This window comes from Triturus cristatus, chromosome 6 (genome assembly GCF_964204655.1).
Source record: "Triturus cristatus chromosome 6, aTriCri1.1, whole genome shotgun sequence".
Lineage (NCBI taxonomy): Eukaryota > Metazoa > Chordata > Amphibia > Caudata > Salamandridae > Triturus > Triturus cristatus.
In genome coordinates this window covers 735,679,371-735,697,708 of record NC_140589.1, presented here as the reverse complement: position 1 = coordinate 735,697,708, position 18,338 = coordinate 735,679,371, and the positions used below count along the sequence as shown (strand labels likewise).

Below are 18,338 nucleotides of genomic sequence, written 5' to 3'. Positions count from 1 at the left end.
TGCCAACGACCTTGCCCAGAGAATCCAGCAGTGAGATGGGGCAGTAGCATTTGACGTCCTGACGATCCCCCTTTTTGAAAATTGGGACCATGATAGATTTGGTCCAAGATTTTATCAGACCCACTTTTGCAGCTGCAGTGCACACTCTAGTAAGAATGGGGGCCCAGAGATCCAGATTGAATTTAAAAAGATCCACTGGGACCCCATCTGGCCTGGGGCTTTCCCGTTTTTACTTTTTTCCAGTGCCACTAAAACCTCGGAGATGTCAAATGCAGGGATATTGGGTATTCAACTGTTGGATGTGTGATTTCTGTCCCTACTGATGTTACTGTATTTTTAAAGATTTTAGAAAAGTGGGACACCCAAGTATCTTCCTCTATGGCCACTTCTATCTTGGGACTATTATCATCTGTTAGGTAGGGGGATTTAACGGTTCGCCAGAAAGCCTCACTGTTTTTAGAGACAGCACTAATGTGCAAATCGTCCCATAGTTTCTGTTTTAGTTCTTGTATTCTTTGTTTACGTGCCCTTCCATATTGCTGTCTAAGGAGTTGAATCTGCTCCGGGTCTCTGACTGTTTTATTCAAGGCCACCTTTAGCTTAGTTAGGGCCACGGTACAACTATGATTAAACCACCCTTTAGTAGTTGGGTTCGAGCTCTTTGGTTTTACTGTAAGAAGTCCCTTAATTTTCTCTAATATCTGGATGAAATTATTTAGGACTTCCTCATCCGTTTCTAGTAAATCCAGGCATTTAGTTATGTTTGAGTATGCCTCTTTTACCAATTTTTCAGTGATTTCTGCTGGGTTTATCTTCCCCCACTTTAATGTATATCCATTTTGCTTACCTAACTCCAATTTGTTCTGGGCAAGATTTTTAGCTATAACTACAGTTAGGGGTGAACATTAATTACATAAAGATCCATCCTCAAGGCAGAATGATGGCTTAGTTTGTTAGTCAGGACCTCAAAGGACCTAGCTCTGGGCAACAATCCAGACGACAGGAGGATGTAATCGACTGTCGTTTGGTATCCCCTACCCACATATGTTGGTTGCAGGAAGTTTAAGCCTGGACTTGGCTCATTAGCTATTGAGAGTTCCAAGTCCGATAAGACATTATTCATAGCAATCCCCACCTTGGTATGGACAAAGTGCATGAGGGGAGCATCATGTTCATCCACTATCCCACAACGATTTTTTCCAGCATGTGGGCATGGATGCAGATTAAAATCTCCTCCCCATAGAAGATGAACCACCCCTTTTCCTGCCTTTAAAAAATGGGTTAGTTTCTCCTGGATGTTAAAGAGAAAGGTCAAGAATTGGTCCTCCTCTAAATTATTATAGAGGTTAAGCAAGAGGATAGACTCTTTATTTTTAAAAGCAAGGGAAAATAATTGAAAATTTGGATCAGAAGCAACTACAGATATTTTTAGGTGGTTCACAGTATTTGCGATATACGTGATCAGCCCTCCCTTAGGTCTGCCTACACCACAGCCCAGAGCTGGCGTAAAGTATGTTTTATAACCCGGGAGGTGGAGCTCCGTCATGGACCATGTCTCCTGGAGGCAGATGATTTTGCCCGGCTCCAAGAAGTTCATGGCTGTCCCATCCTCAATTTTGGGACGAAGACCCGCAACATTCCAAAAGAGGATAGGTAAGGGCTGCAGTTCTGTGTTAATCGCCGCAGCTTCATTTACTAAACAGATTGTTTTTACTTTAGGCGTTAAATGGGGTGTCTTGGGATTAATAGATTTGGTCGCCGTTAGTGGTCAGTCGACCGATTCAAGGCCACTAAACCTATTCATCGTCGGGATGCTGGACCAGGCATCCCAGCGAGGCAGCTCTCTATAGGCCGTCCTCTGAGTGTGGGGACCCCAATCATCCCATCCTCCTCCCCGATGACGTGGCCCCACTGTGTACCAGGAACTATCGTAATCATGATGTCGAGGGCCCACTGTTTGCCTTGGGTTGCCATATTCACTGTGACGGAGAGCTGCTACTTCCCAGGGGCTGTCATAATCATTAGAAGGACTATTACGGTGCCTTGAAGGATAGAAAAAGGAAAGTCGCTTGGTGCCTAAATCTCCATTTACATTCGGGAACTCCCAGGAGCAAATATAGTCTACCACACGGGGATCTTCGAATGTAATCACAATACAATCTCCCGGTATTGTTTTTCTGCTGTTTCCCACCCAGGGAGTCCTACGTACCATCAGAATCCTACATGTCCAAGTTGCTGGAATAGGGCGATTTGTATTTAGCCAATATTGGGCCTTGTTTTTCAGTGACCACGTAGGTTCTGCGTTATAATCCACTAACTCGGGCACACCTGTCATTACAACTACAAAGGGACTTGCTTCCGGTGGCATATCGACAGCAAATCTAGCTTCGGGGGGTCCCCTAGTGTCACCTCTGTTGGATACTGGGGCCGAAGTTTTTGGGGCAGGTATTTTGGAAGCCGGAGTTTTAGGCGCCGATTTTTTGGGTGCCGATGTTTTAGGCGCCGGTGTTATTACTGACAAGGCATTACCCTGAGGTAGGGTTATGGTAGCATTAGTGGGAGGTTTCGCTACTCTGTTAATCTTTAATGTTTCAGGAGGTGTTGGTTTAGATGTTACATCTAAAGGTATAGGTACATTCTTTTGTATGAGTGCGGGCTTGAGAAGGGTCTGCTTGTTTCCCCCCATTTTTTGGGCCCCCAGCACTTGCTTGGACTTTGTGAGATTTATGAAGTTGGATAGCTGGTGCTCTATCTGTGATAATCTTACTTCTACTGGAGCGAGGAAAGATTTTAATAGATCTGCAATATTATTTAGCAGTTGTGAATTGTTGCTATCACTTATTTCCTTACTACAGGGTGAATGAGTAGAGGATTCCAGGCTAATAGGGTCTGGAGTATCATGTGTGGACTGATTTATAATCACAGAATCTACTATCTGTTCTGCTCTAGGGGGTGCTTTCTCTTTCCTGCTAGGCGTGTCACTAATCTCGTTGGGAATGGGATTTTTCAGATCATTCTTTCTTTTCCTTATAGCGCCCTCCCTCCTCCCTCTTGCTTGCCTTGTTTCATCCGGTGTAGTTTGGGGTATCAGCTCTGGTGTCCTTTCTAGGTCTAAGCTCGTCTGGAAATCGGAAAGCCGGGAGGCCGACAGGTCCACATTGTTTGGTAGGCTACGCCTACCCTCACAAAGCGTCCTTGGCCCAGAGTGGTTGGGTATTTCGGGGGTTCTTGCATCCATCAAGTTACCCATGGATGATCTCTTAGCCAACGCTAAATCCAAAGACACCCTACCTTCTATCAGACTAATACTTTGGTCTATGAATGTATTTTCCTTGGTAATAAAGTCGTCCATGGGGCCTAAAAGTTTGCCCCCACCCCCCGACACTTTGGTTTTATTTCCTCTAGTTAAGACCATAGTTCCTGTTAGACCAATACAGGGAGTTAACGTCTTATGTAAACAGATTGTCAGTGAAACTGAATCTTTAAGAACTCGCAGGTGCAATGGCAATGAGGTAACAATACGTGCAATTTTGGGTATACGTTCCGAATGAATAAAAGTTAGGGAGATGGCCCGGTCCGGTCTCTTCCGTCCTCGAACGGCCTCAAACGGCCCGCCCTTTGCCCGGGCTTAGCCTCGCGCGCAGCGGGGGACTGTGTTCCTGAAGTAGGGAGATGATTGCGCGATGGGGGTGTGGCGACCAGGGAGAGCAGCCCAGGTGTGACTAGTTGGGCTCGCAGGGACTCCTGGGCAATGGAGTCCCCGCTGCTCGCAGCCCTGGTCTGAATACACTCACCCCAGGTATCAGGCAGCCCCTTCTGGCAACTCCCGCGAAGATCTGGCGCGCTGCGAGACCCGCGCAGCGGGTCCGGCGAGTTGCTGGATGGAAAACAGCGAAGAAAAACAAAAGGCAATCCAACGTCAATCCAAGAGGCAGTTAGTGTCCCGCTGGTGGAGGGTTGACACTCCGCTTTTACTCCCGTGGGCGAGGGGGCGTGGCGACCAGGGAGAGCAGCCCAGGTGTGACTAGTTGGGCTCGCAGGGACTCCTGGGCAATGGAGTCCCCGCTGCTCGCAGCCCTGGTCTGAATACACTCACCTCAGGTATCAGGCAGCCCCTTCTGGCAACTCCCGTGAAGATCTGGCGCGCTGCGGGACCTGCGCAGCGGGCCTGGCGAGTTGCTGGATGGAAAACAGCGAAGAAAAACAAAGAGCAATCCGACGTCAATCCAAGAGGCAGTTAGTGTCCCGGAATTAAACCTTTCTATGCAGCAAGCGTACACAACGCTCCCGCCTCACAATTGGTGCAGCGGATCGGTTGGTTACGGTTGACAACTGACAGCTCACCCCACCCTTCTACTGGGAACAGCCCCTACTGTTCTCAATTAAAAGGTGCGCGCCTTATATGCACTTCCTTATCTGCACGGTACACGTTCTTAGCAGCAGGCATTTTAACCCTCTGCGCTACCTTAGGATGAGTCAAAACTTCCACAAGACCAACCTCCTGTCCCTTTCCAGGAAGACGATTAATTACTGGACTTCTCCTGACATTTAATTGGTGTCTGAAAGTTGCTGGAGGCCAGGAACGAGGGAGCAGGTGCTTTTAAAATGATAATACACATTTTCAAAATTGTCGCCCCCACCCCAAGTCAACGCCTGATGCGGTCGCACCAATCGCACCGCCCTGGTAGCGGGCATTGGGCATTTCACCGGGAGGCTCAAAGGGTGGGGGACGGTTTTGTTACTGGGGGCCAGTTTCACAGCGATGCTGCAATATTGACCCTCAGTAACAAAAGCAGCAATGCTTCACATGTGCCCGGGGGCGGGGTGGGGGGGGCGGCTGGTCTGTCAAAGTTGCCAGGGCTGCTTTGGGTTCCCAGTCCGGCCCTGTATAAAGGTGTTAGGTGGGATGATTAGAATGTTTAAAGACGACTATTGAGAAGCATGTATGTCTCGGCATTGACACTCAACATCCTGTGATCTTGGGCAAATCACTTAATCTCACCATGCCTAACAAAAATGAATTTGTCCAATTGTAATGAAACTGGTGCTTATGTAAAGCGCTCTGTTACCTGATAACTTCGAGTATAGTTTGCACTATTTAAAAAAAAAAAAATGTATGACTGTGATGCATAGCCGTTCTTCACTCTGAGCATTAGCACCAAACCATTACTGTTTTTTTAAAACTACATGCAGGCCCTCAATAAAGCAACAGATTTATCCCAATGCCCCTGGTTTATGTTGGAGAAATTGTGGAATGGAAAGAATTGAGGTACATATCTGGAGGGCATGCCTGCGAATGACTGTTCTGGAAAGAGATTTTGAGCCCCATAAATGGGGTATTGGGCTACCCAATCAGGACACATCCGATCGTAACTATACATGGGATTCGACCCCCGAGATTAAAGCCATGCCAATAACTGGCTGGGGAATAGCTATGATTCTTGCAGCTAAACAGTTATTGGCCCTCCATGGTCAAACAGCGAACATGCCATCGATGCAGGATTGGGCCACTAAATTGTGGTCCATGTTGCAATGGAAACGTTGACCTGATACTTGAACGATTTGAGCGCTAAATTTGAAGCCAACTGGAGGCTCCGGGTGGACTATTCGTTGGGGGCGGGTTGTTGTTCTGATGCCCCAAATCTCTGCCTCCATTGAAACTGACACAATAAGTCTACATGGCTGTGTTATGTTCCAAACTGTGCCTCCTGTATGTTCTGCCTTTCATTATTAAGCGTAAGAAAGTTGTACCTGTTGCTTGGTACTCTGAATGCTCACATACCTCTAAGTGAAGGCAAAGGAGTGGATTGGGGGGTTGTTCGGGGTTTAAATCGGGGTTGTGAATTTCCAATCCCAAAAAATCAATAAAGTACAGTTAAAAGAAAAACTGTATACAGCATATTGTATTTACTTACTGTCAGTGAAAAAAACTTCCCATTTCTCAGAAAATGTACTTGAAGTGATTTCTAAGCTCAATTACACCTTCAGAGATGAAGCGACCGTGATTCATAAAATGTTAAAGTGACATCTAAATATTCTTTATTTACTTGTGTAATATTTATTTATTTACCTGTTGCTTTTATAAAGCTTCAGGGGTTGCTTCATGGTGCAATGAAAGGCATAAGATGCTTACAAATCCCAGATAACATTTCACGCATATTTGTAATGAATCACTGGCATCAAGCTGCCGAGTTTGAATTACAAATGATAAAGCCGTAGCTGTGCATAGTGTCTTTAAGCAGTCTCTTGATTTGTTCATTTGTGCTGCAGTGGACTCGTGGCATAGGGTGGTAGTTGCCCTGCCTGCTTAGAGATGTTCACTTGTAAAGAGCTGTGAAGCCATTATGTTCCCTGCCAAAAATGCTACCCCTAAAGGTCCTGGTTGAGGTTGCAACAGTTATTTTGAATAACTAACTTGTTGCTTTTCTTGTGTGTGTGCACAAGTGCTTAGTGAAGAGGGAAATATGATGGGTCATGATTGAATATTTTCATCTAGGGCAACAAAAATGTAGGGCAGCACTGGTAACTAGGTGAGAACGTGTAAACTACTCATTGGATATTTATGCACGCATTGCGAAAGATGTGGATAAGAGGGAAGGATTGTGAATTGTAAATGATGTAGCCATGGAAACTAAGGAAAGCCAGAGGAGGCACATTATGGATGTACAATGCAAACGTAGTGAACACCCTCAAAGTAGTAGATTTTGGGAACGTTTGCAAGGGCTTTTGAAAAGATTGTACCTTGGAATATCGAGCACAGGAATAGTGTGAGGTCAGAATGTTGTGGACAGAATTTCGCGGCACAAAATATCGAAAGGTAGGTGCATAAGGAGGAAGTGCAGATTTACTATTCGTAGCTCCATATCTGTGCATCTTGAAGGTATATATATCATCATCAAGGTGCATATATGTGGAGTTCAGGGGCGTAACGTAGGCCTCTGCGAGCCTTGCTGCTCGAGGAAGCCCCAACCATCCAGGGGGTCCCCAGCCCGTTTAGGGGTCCTCATTCGGCCGTACTTGTGAGATACGGAAGACTCAGGGTTCCCATTATTTTTCTCTATACCACTGATGGAGTTAGGTATTGAAACTCCTCTACTGACTTACTTTTCAATATTTCATCCTCAATATTCTGGTCACGATATTTCATGCAACAATGGCAGTGTGCGTGGCAGTGAGCATTGGGAGCCGGGCAGAAGAAAAGAGACCAAGTAGAGAGACCACGGAAAAACACATGCTGCCAAGGAGGGCTCTATCACAAGCTGAGTATGCTGCGGAAGGAGTTGGGGAGAGGAGTTGGCCTAACGGCTAGGGCGGTCAGCCTCAAATCTGGGGAGCCGGGTTCGGGTCTCGGCAATGACGCTGAACATCCTGTGATTCTGGGCAAATCACTTAATCTCCCCGTGCCTAACAAAAATGAATGTGTCCTCATGTAATGCAACTGGTGCTCGTGTAAAGCGCTCTGATACCCGATACCTTCGGGTCAATTTTGCGCTATATAAAACTCCGTAAAAGAAATAAAGGATACAAATCTTCCAGTCGGAACCCTGTGAGACTGAAAGGCTCCTTTGCAGGGCAAATACAAGAATAGGGAGAAAGGCCACTAAAACAAGAGCAGACAGTAGAGATAGACAACAACGCCATCCAATAATGAGCAAGGTGCAGACCCAAAGCCCATTCTAAGTGTATGCTATGTAATGGAAACAGTAGGTCCGCCTACAGTGCCTAGAGAGCTATAGCTGTCTGTACCTGAGACCTAAAAAAAAGGTTATATGTGCAAATGCACATTTCTGCCAAACTTACTCCTGTGGCTTGTATGCCGGCAGACAATCCTTGGGAGTGAGCACAGATCAATAGGAGTATGCATAGAAACCTGTCCTTTGCTTGGAATTTGCTTATTAAACTGCAGGTTTGACCAAAGTTGACCTGAATGGAAACATTTGACTTCAGCTGTTAAAGTTCAGAAAGGCAATGATTTGCTCACCCAGAAGGAACCGAGGTCACGATTGTGTGTGTGTGGTGTGTACTAGAGACAGATCTCAATTGGAAATAGACATTGGGTGACTGTGCATTAGTCATAATGAAATACCTAACTGACAGATACTCAGTTGAATGTGATTTCATATATAAACGATTTCATGGAATATTATTACCGAGAAACCATTCCGCCTAACCTGTTTAATGGAAATTTGCAGAATGAATGGCATTCACCATTTCACAGAATGTCTTTTTCACTTAATTGGCTTTTATGTGTTTATTTTAAGATGGAAATGCAATGCTTTCACGCCTTACTTTCAGAAACATGTTTGATAATGAAAATTATTTCAGTGCTTTCCTTCAAGGGATATTTTTGGGATATATATTTTACACTGTCAAACAAATACTTTGGATTAAATTATTTTAATTCTTTGACCCCTCACCGTCACCCCATCCCTGCCCCCTAAAAAATGATCACCGTGCCTAAACTGCACCCATCTCTGACCCCTAAACTCCACCCTCCCTTGAACCCTAAAATCTCATTCTATCCCTGAACTCCACCCATCCCTGGACTCTAAAAACCCTCATCAAACCTCAACTCCACCCATCCCTGAACCCTAAACTTCTTCGCTACCCATAAACGTTACCAATTCCTGAACTAAACCCTTTTTACCCCTAATCCCACCCATCCCAGGCCCCTAAAAACCCTTGCTACCCCTAAACTCCTGCTATCCCTGAACTCTTAATAGCCCTCATAACCTTAAACACCACCTATTCTTGTAACTTAAAACTCTGTGGCTCCTCCATCCCTGACCCCTAAAATCCCTGACCGCCCCTAAACTTCAGCCATTCCTAAACCCTAAGGCACCCTTCACCACCCCTAAACTTTGCCCGCCACTGAACCCTAAAAAAATCTCATCAGCCACAAACTCCACCCAACCATGAACCCTAAATAACCCTGAACATCCGATACTCCACATATCTCTGAACCCAAAAACACCAAAGCACTGCTAAATTCCACCCACCCGTAAACCCTAAATACCCCTCTCCACCTCTCAACTCCACCCATTCCTAGTCTCTAACAAACCCTCGCCACCCCTAAACTTTACCCATTCCTCAACCCTAACACCCATTTCTACACCTAAATTCCACTCATCCCTGACCCGTAAAAAGTCTCATCACCACTAAACTTCACCCATCTCTGAAGCCAAAAATCCCTCACTATACCTAAACTCCATCTAAGTTTAATTTGATTTTGGATTTTTCCTTAAAATCATCTTTTGTTCAAAATATTTTCTTTAATGTTCAATTTATTTGTATTTCCATAAAAATTACTTTCCTAAAAATTGTTTTCCATGATTTGGTTTCCTCCAATGTAGTTTCTCAGTTCCATCATCACTTAAGCAAAAGGCAAATATGGATAAGTGAGAAACATTCCTCAAGTTCTCTATGAAGGAAAAAAAGTTCCTTCCAAAAGGTAGAAAAAAATGACTTCCGCAACATCGAGGCAGAGCCTCTTTTTAGGAAAATTGTGAAGACCTGGCTCTTTAGGGCAGAATAATGGGTCCGGGGCTTTTTTTTGCGTACTGTTGATCGCTGTAGCGCCGGGACAGCTCTGAGGTAGCTGTCGCGCTCAACAAGTGTCTGTATTATTCTTCTTATGTTAGTCATGTTTTTTTTTCTCTTAACCATAGAAGGCAGTTCATGCAAATAATGAGAGAGCAGCATTTGCGAGATAACACTTACCTGTTAGCACGTTTACAAGTTCATTAGATAACATATTAGTTCACTAATTTTTATTGAAAAAATATAATGCAAATAAAATCTTTAAAAAAAATGAAAAAAATCTGGCTCTTTTTTTTGTGTGAAAGTAAATTTTTCATTCTTCATGAATGTGTTTAATATGTGTTTTAGGCCAGTCATTACCTTGACTTTACAATCATGAGTGTTTCAATAATCACCCCTAAAACAGCCTGCAACTGAATTTGCGAAATGAAAAAACATTCACATAGGTTCATAGATGAACTAGGAAATCATGTGGACAGACTGATACAAAATTCGGCCTGCAGCCATTTCTAACCCATTCACGTGCAGACAGTCTATAGAGGCATCCCAGTTACCCGCTGCATCAGTTTACTAATCTCATTGTGCGCGTAGCAGGATACCTTGCAGCTTTCACACAGCCCTTCTTATTTTCATGTCTCCTCCCTACAGATGTTGCTATGAAGACAGAAGTCAGAAATGACTGATGTGGAGCCAGTGGTCACAGATTTTGCAGCATCGGGGAGGGCAGGCCGCCGAAATGCCTTACCAGATATACTGGGCTCACCAGCGGGTTCAGAGACCTCAGACCTGCCACAAAAACTAGCAGAACTCTCGGTGTCCGAAGGTAAGGCCTGCTATGTCTTGTGCACCATTGGGCACCATTATCTTAATCGGTGCCCTTCACATTTTCTATTACTACTAACACGATTGGTTTTTTCACACATGTGTAGGTACATGTGAGGGTACATACTGGTGATGAAGTCTTAATTTAAACAAATGTGCAGTGATCACACATTATCCTGTAGTCTACTCTGTTAGTATTTATTAATGCTTTTCCCCCCTTTTGAGGTCCAAAGCGCTTTGTGGGTGTTCCAACAGTATTATGTATATAGTGCTTCATAGCACTTCCAAGGTCTTCAAACCCTACAATTTGCATTGGGTTCCTGGCCGCCCTCCAAGGGGCCTGGTTGCAAGGGTGTCAATAGTTTGACATGTTGAGTGCGGTGTGTGAGGTTTGATGATGGTGTATGCATGATTGTCACTGCCCATAAGCATGGGATGTTGTTGGGGCAGTCTGACAATGTATGCATTCATTCTCTTGAGGGCGGGACAGGGTACGAGCCTCGAGGTCGCGTCCACATCCTGTGATTCTGGGCAAATCACTTAATCTCCCCGTGCCTGAATGTGTAATGTAAATACGGTGCTATGTAACGCGCTCCAATACCTTCGGGTCGAGTTCATGCTATATAAAATATGCAACAAAAAAAAAACACCACTCGATATGTGGGATCTCCCAGAGTTGTGGGAGGTTAAATGGGAGAGTCAATGTGGGTCAAAAACATCTGTGATTAACAAAAACATCTGTGATTATTTGTATAAGACAAATTGTGCTAAACCTGTTGACTACTGGGGAGCCCCACTGAATCACTAGTGAAAGCTGGGGACCACAGTCTAAGCAATTTCTACTATTTTAAACATCAAAACAATACATACAAATACAGAAACAAGTATAGAATGAACAAATACACTGATTATGAATTATTTCATTGAATTCACAAACAAAAAATATATCAGAATCAAAATTTCAATGGGAAGGCTGGAGGTTTACAAAATGTTATACTTCTAAAAGATGAAGCGATATGCTAGGCTCTAGCATATTGCTTTTTTTGTTGCACTTAATGCATGCTGTGTTTTTGTCCACGTATGCCAGTGCTTCAGTTGAGACAGCCAATTGTTCATACTAGATTCTGTTTACTGCACTTGCACTGCGCCCACAAATCATGTGAAGAATACAGACTTAACTTTTAGCCTCCAATTTCAAAATACTTCTCAATTAGGTTTTTAGTATATTCAATTTTACATTTTGCTTTTTATGTATATATACTGCATTAAACATCTATTATTTAATCTTGTAAGCAGTTGCAGATCCCCTAAGAAAGATTAATGGACCCCCAATGGTCCACGGACCACAGGTTAAGAAACGCTGCTTTAGACGATGTTCAGATTTGTAGCAAATATCAGTTGTATGAGTCACTGCAGATGCATAGTAACTAGCGGTGGGCGAAGGATTCCGCTCCGCCGGCTGAGTCTGCAGAGTTTTGCCCACTTTGTCCTCCGTGCGAAGATCCACAAAACTCCGCGACGTGATGCGGAGCTGAGTTTTTGGCATGCGCAGCTCACCAGCGGTCAGTTGGCGAGCGCTCGCAAGACACAAATCGCTCTGGTCTCCACTCTGCGACATTTCTCAATGCGGGAGGTCGCGGCAGGTTGCAACTTCTCGCGTTGAGAAATCTGCTGCTCGCTTTGAGGAAGCTGCTGCTTGAGTAAAATGCCTACTCGAGCGGCAGAAAGCAGCAGCGCCCTCTGGTGTGACACGGAGTACCATTCGCTCTGATTTTACAGCGTGGTAGAAATTCCCAGTGCTTAAAATCAGTGTGAGCAGTGCGACCTAACATACTCTGCCGCTTGCTGAACTCCACGGAGAGTGGCAGAGTTTTTTTGTCATTTAGCAGAGTTCCATGGAGTAAAATTCTGCGAACTCCTCCCTGGCCTAATTGTAACTTACCTTAACTAAAAACTAAATTTAGAAAAAAAGAAAAATGTGCATCAGTGACATATCCCATCAGGCAGTGGATAAGACCAAAAGGCACTAGGACAAAATAGATGTCTGTGCGCTGTGGAGAGAAACAGGCACGCCTATCATTAGTGCTGGAGGCACTGTGGCATTGGGAACCAGGGCATATAGCCCTCCAGTACTGACTCTCTCCTAGTGCCCTAAAAGGGGCAGAAGGCCTGTCTCCTACACGTAAGAGAGTGCTTATGACGCACCCCACTAACCCAGAGTAACGCATATGAAACCATCCCGAGGGCACCTAGATGGCTGAAAAGAACATGACTCTGGTAGAAAACATGGACACAGTAACCCAACACCCAAAAGGATTTGGTACAAAAAAAATGGGGACTGTTTGGAACACTATAGAGAAGAGTGGCGTAAAATACACCAGCCATTAAATCCCCAAACCATTCAAAGAGAAACCGAAGCCAGGTAACAGCAAAAAGGAACACCAGCAAACCAGAATGCTGAGGCATGAGAACTTGTGTTACAAATATAGTGCATTTAAAACTCAACACCAAAGCCATTGCCATCCAGTGATCCAACTCTGGAAGGATGGGAGGCTGAGTCAACCACACAGGAAACGATCAGATCATGTTTCGTGAGACCGAAATAGTCATTCTTAAAGATGTGGGCAGTGTTTAAGTTGCCCTTACTAGACTGCTGTTCAAAACAGCGCATGAGTGACCAGACTGAAGGTATCACAGAACCAACATGGCAACGAGGCTGGAGTCTGCAGCTGCTGGACTGAGGCTCAGAAACCCAAACCATTCAGCCTCGAGTGATTCTTGAGTAGCTGCTCAATGCATAGCTGTCACTTTTTCAGGCTGCTTATACGTAACATTCCATCGTTTTCAGTGCGCTTATGTGTGACTTTTTATGTTCATACGTGTGGCACTTGGAGATGCACTTTATTGTAAGTAGATCCAAGTATTTATGTTCGTGGAATAAGACACATTTCAGAAATGATCCCTTTTTCTGCAACATAAGGCTATGAAAATGATCGTAAGACAGCTGCAACACTGCCTGGCCCCCACCTGAGCAGGCATCCGATCAATGTCACCGCACTCAAACTCTGGTTATCCAAAGTCAGCAAGAAATCTCATAATAACACATTTGAGCTAAAAACCGACAGAATTGGTAACTGAGGAAAGAGAGTGAGAACTAAGTAATGGCCAACATTTGTGATTTGTACTTCATGTGTAACAAGCTGGTCCCTGTCACGTGTGATTGAGTGAAGTCTCCAGCCAGTGTTGAATTTTGGTTAGCACTGGCCTGGGAAACCAAAAGCACCCTGGCAAGCTGCTCAAACCACCCGCTCCCTTTGTCCGCTTGCACAGTCTCTCTCTTTCTAGTCATCCATTCTTTCTCCTTCTCTCCTCTCGCTCTTCTCCCTCTCTGATCGCTTTCTCCCTACCTTCCTTATCCCGCCCTCTCTTTCAGGGTCTCTCTCGAAGCTTCCCTGTGTTTGCTGCAATTGGCATTAGGAACGGCCCTAGGCTTTTAAAACAGTCCTCCAGGGTCTCCAGCCCACCGGAAAAAATCACGGTGGAATAAAAGGCCTGTCCGGCCCTGACTCTGGGACTTTCAAGCCCATACTTTTTAGGTCTCGGCTAGCGAAGGCTGCGCTTGCGCAGTCTCGCCCGCGAGATTTAATGACTTGGAGAAGAGGGGCTTGAACCCGCCCCTCTTCTCTCCTCTTCTCCATTGGCTGGCCTCTTAAATGCTGGCCAGCCATTGGAGAAGAGGTTCGTCTCGCAAAACAGGCCCCGTCCTTTTCGGATTCGGGGGCGTTTTTTTTCGATACTTTTCGCTGGGCGTGTTTTTCTCTCCTCCAGCCAATGGCAAGAGGAGAGAAAAAGTAAAACACGCCCCCGAATCCGAAACCGCCGCTGCGTTTCTCCGAGGCATTTCTGCTTCACCTCGGAGAAAGGCAGTTGTCTCTCTCTCTCTCTCTCGTGTTTCTTTCTCTCCCCCATGGCGGGGGCCTGAGCAGAGTACCCCTTCGTGGCTTACCGAGCGCTTTCCACACGGCAGGCAGGAATCACCGTCAGAACTCCTTGGTTCTCATTGCTGCGTGACGTCAACTGTTGTATGATTTATAAAGAAAAGTGGACATTTTAGGGAAGTTTTGCCACGTTAAATACAAGTTCGTAGCGCATAATTTATCTTCCAATCTATATGTTAGTTTTGAGTTTCGTGTTACTGTTTACTCATCTTATTCAATTACAAGTTGTGCAATATAAAACTGCAAAATAAAAATTAGCGCTTAACTATTTTGTCCAATTTTCAGTCTACGCTTAGAAACAATTCTAAATGTAGGTTTAGTGTTAAACTGGAATTGAATCAGTCAACGCTCTCAGTTCACTACCACATCGCTGCCCGCTATGATTGAGACGTTGACATTCTAAGATGGCCGCCGTCGGATCGATGTCATATCCCCGGCCCGAGTCCTTCTTCTGTGTTAATGGCGCCTCGCCAGTGACGGCCGTGCCACTGCTATCCGGGCCGTGCGTGCGGTTGCCAGGGGAGCCAGCTTCCCGCGCAGGAACCGGAAAAAGACCCGCACCGGGAGCGGCGGTACCAGAAAGAGTTGGCATCCCGGCCCCGGTGAGTGCAGGTCATTGGCGGGAGAAATGGTCAGCTTTCATCATTGGTTTCCCTCACTCACGTTTATACTACATGCACTGTCATTAATGCTGCATTTTAAACAAATAAAAATTAAATGCAAAGTCTTAAATGACGAAAGTCTGGGCTTTAAACATACATCGTGGGCTGCTGGGGAGAGATTTTCATCATAATAACATTCCCTGAAGTCACTGGTCACAACAGTCATTTCTCACAGCAGACAGCAAAACATGTATACTGACTGTTGAACACCGGACCCCCTCCCCACAAGACCCCTTCAGGAACTTTAAAACCCCTCAGTGCACAGATCAAACAACAGTAAAACAGAGCGGTTCCGTTCATAATGTGAAATATGCCCCACGCACGAGCTGTAATCTCGGGAGATGCACAATAGGAGTGTCGAGAAGGCACAGCTTTTTTTCACGTCACCTGTCCTGCCCCCCCCTCCCACTGGTCCCACCCCAGGCTTAGAACGAAGGCCCCTTTCAGAAAGCCCCTTCTTTACTTTAGTTTGACTTTTTCCCTGTTGGGATGGGTTCCTTGTCCTAACCCAGTTGTACAGACGCTCACCGTCACTTAGGTCCCGCACTGAAGTTTAGGAAATGCTCCTTCATAGAGCTGCTCCCTCCCAAGTTCAAGGAGCCCCCTCCAGGCAGTCCTGCATGCAGAGTGCCCCCACCCTAAGCCAGAGTTCTACCGGGCACACCCGCTGATCACAGTTCAGTAAAACATAAACAAAAATAATGTCATGAGCAATGCCAATAGCTCTAACTTTAACAATGCCGAGACCGTTGCATTGTAAATGCTTGTTTAGATATAGCCTGGGCTGTGCATGCGCTGCTCTGCGAAGCATGCTGTATTCAGGTAGAAGCTCTGCCCACTCCCCATCCATATTTTTCATTGGCTTGTGTCATTGTCCACTGTACACTGTGGCTGTTCATTGGTCAATAGGCTTAGTAGTCCCTCCTTACTACCGCCTTGTCTCATTTTGTAACCTCCCATGGCGTCACCCCCTGTTACGTGTGTTGTTACTCAGTAGGCTTTAATTGCAGCGTCCAAGCACTATTTTCTCAATTAGCTTTGTCCTGCCTGCTGTTGGACACTCTCTCTCCTAATGCTTTTTTTATTATTTTTCTAGCACCAACGCATTTGCGAGAGTTTAAGCTATTGGCATTGTAAATGACAATGCTTTTTATTTATCTGTTTTAAAACAACACACAAATAAAAGGCATTGTTATTTACAATGCCAATAGCTCAAACTCTCGAAAATGCGAGACCTATTGCATTGTAAATGCTTGTTTTTTAATGGGGATCGCCAGGCCAAGGTGGAGGTGGTTCGAGCAAACGCAGCAGGCAAAATGTCTCTTACACCATTCGGCACACGCACTGTGAGCATAAGCTGTGCATAAGTACATGTAGGTGGTCAGCATTTGTTTAATTGCAGACTGGCAGATATGAAGTTTAGCTTTGGAGGTATAATGCATAATGTAGCTTTAGAAATGTTTACTTTTATTCATGCTAATAAGGAATGCAATAATAACATCCTTAACCTGCAGGTTACTGCCTTCAAAGTTTGCCGAATGGGCACTAGTTTGTTAAGGTTAACTGCTAATCTGCCATTGAGAAATGTGCAACTACAAGTCCCAGAATCCAAAGCAATCATGGCTAAAAAGCCAGGACAGGCTGAAGATTTCAGCCATGCAAGAAACTGCCTCCAAACATATACATACTGCATTAAGAACAAAGATTCCTAACTGATAATGTTCACATCCTCAGACAGAAGGCATTTCAGATAAGCACTTTTGTCCTTTCTTAATTTTTTTTGATGTCTTTGTAGACAAGCAACCATCAGTGTATCACACGTCTGCTGTGAAATTCATTTCGTGTTGAGATCGTAGCATTATCTGACCACTAGACATTAGATATACGAGTCACCTCTTGCACTGCATCGTAAGCATTTAAAACTGGCTGGTTCATATGCCCCGGCATGAAGTCATGGCACGGCTGGGCTGAGGAAAGCTTCTGTCCTGTAAAGCTGCAAAGGGAAGCACCAGCCCACATCATAATGTGCATTAACTTCCAAGAGCATTGTGTATTATTTTGAGCCAACAGTACACTGCATTCTGGGAATTATAGTATTGGTCTTCATATAGTGCATATAATTCATAGTAAATATCTAAACAGATTACAGTGGCGTAAAACAGGCCCCCGCAGCACCCGCGGCGCGGGGGGCCCCGACCTGCAGGGGGCCCCCTCAGCACAGTACTCTGGCCTGAAATCTCCTGATTACATCAGGAGCGGGGGCCACTCCATGTACCTTGCAGGGGGGCCCTCTCAAGTTTCGTTACGCCATTGAGATGATACTAGCACGTATAGGTCCAATCTGTGGATGTCAACCTATGAATGAATCCCACTGAACAGCCGTGCTGCAACAGCCTCCACGCCACAGTCCAGCGTGTGCGCCACTGGTGCACAGCCAGGAGCAGTGTGCACCTGATGAAGGTGTACTCAATGAAGTTACCACTTCCTTGGAGGTGATGCTAACTTGCACGTCTGTTCTCAGTGCTGAGTTGCTTGTAACTCGTGTAACAGGAGTTACCAGACCCATTGGAATTACGCGTAATGCAGCAAACATGCCGGCATACACATTTTCCCTAAGGGGATTATGGCTGCTCAAAGTAGCTTCGGTCAAAATGTGGCCAAGCATAAGTGGTTAATTTGTAAAGAAATAAGTTCCGGGGCTCTAGCACTAGCCCAGTTCTCCTGTTAGTGCAGCATAAAACAGAACCAACTACTAACCACGATAGTGGGGAGAGGATGTGGCGTAATGGCCAGAACTGCCAACTTCAGAGCTGGGGAACCACGTTCGAATCTCGGCGTCGGCTCAACAACCTGTGATTCTGGGCAAATCACTTTATCTCCCCGTAAATGAATGTGTCCATAACTGGCGCTCATAAAAAGCGCCGGTGTTGATTAAGTGCCGGTGCTGAGCATGGGAAACCACTGGCTCAAATTAAGCACTGCCAAGCATGGGGACTAACCATGATAGTGCTGTTTTCCTGATTCGTGAAATGACTGTACTGGCCGAGAACAGTAACTGCAGTGGCTGGAACTACCAGTCTCATAAACAGGCTGCGCCTAATGAAGGCCTTAATTTGAAGGAAAGTCCGCATTCAATAATCCGCGTGCAGTATTACCACTAGCATGGTTATCTCTAGATTTGTAGCCATATCACTGCTCATCATATTGTTTTTTAATCATTTTATTTTTCTAAACCACCAATGGTCTTTACAGCAACATCTTGCACTCGTTTAATGTGAGCTGAGAGGAGCTCTGGGAGAGCTTTGAGCCTCCTGCT

At 45.2% G+C, this 18,338-nt stretch overlaps 1 protein-coding gene across 2 annotated transcripts in view; it reads left to right on the top strand.

The window, feature by feature from the left end:
* PKIB (cAMP-dependent protein kinase inhibitor beta) overlaps nt 1-18,338 on the top strand; it is a 521,954-nt gene that overhangs the window by 459,959 nt on the left and 43,657 nt on the right. For both annotated transcript variants that reach the window (XM_085611265.1, XM_085611267.1), the window contains exon 3: nt 10,189-10,363. In XM_085611265.1, the coding sequence (XP_085467391.1) occupies nt 10,216-10,363 (148 nt within the window). In that variant the 5' untranslated portion in view covers nt 10,189-10,215. The remainder of the gene's footprint in view (nt 1-10,188; nt 10,364-18,338) is intronic.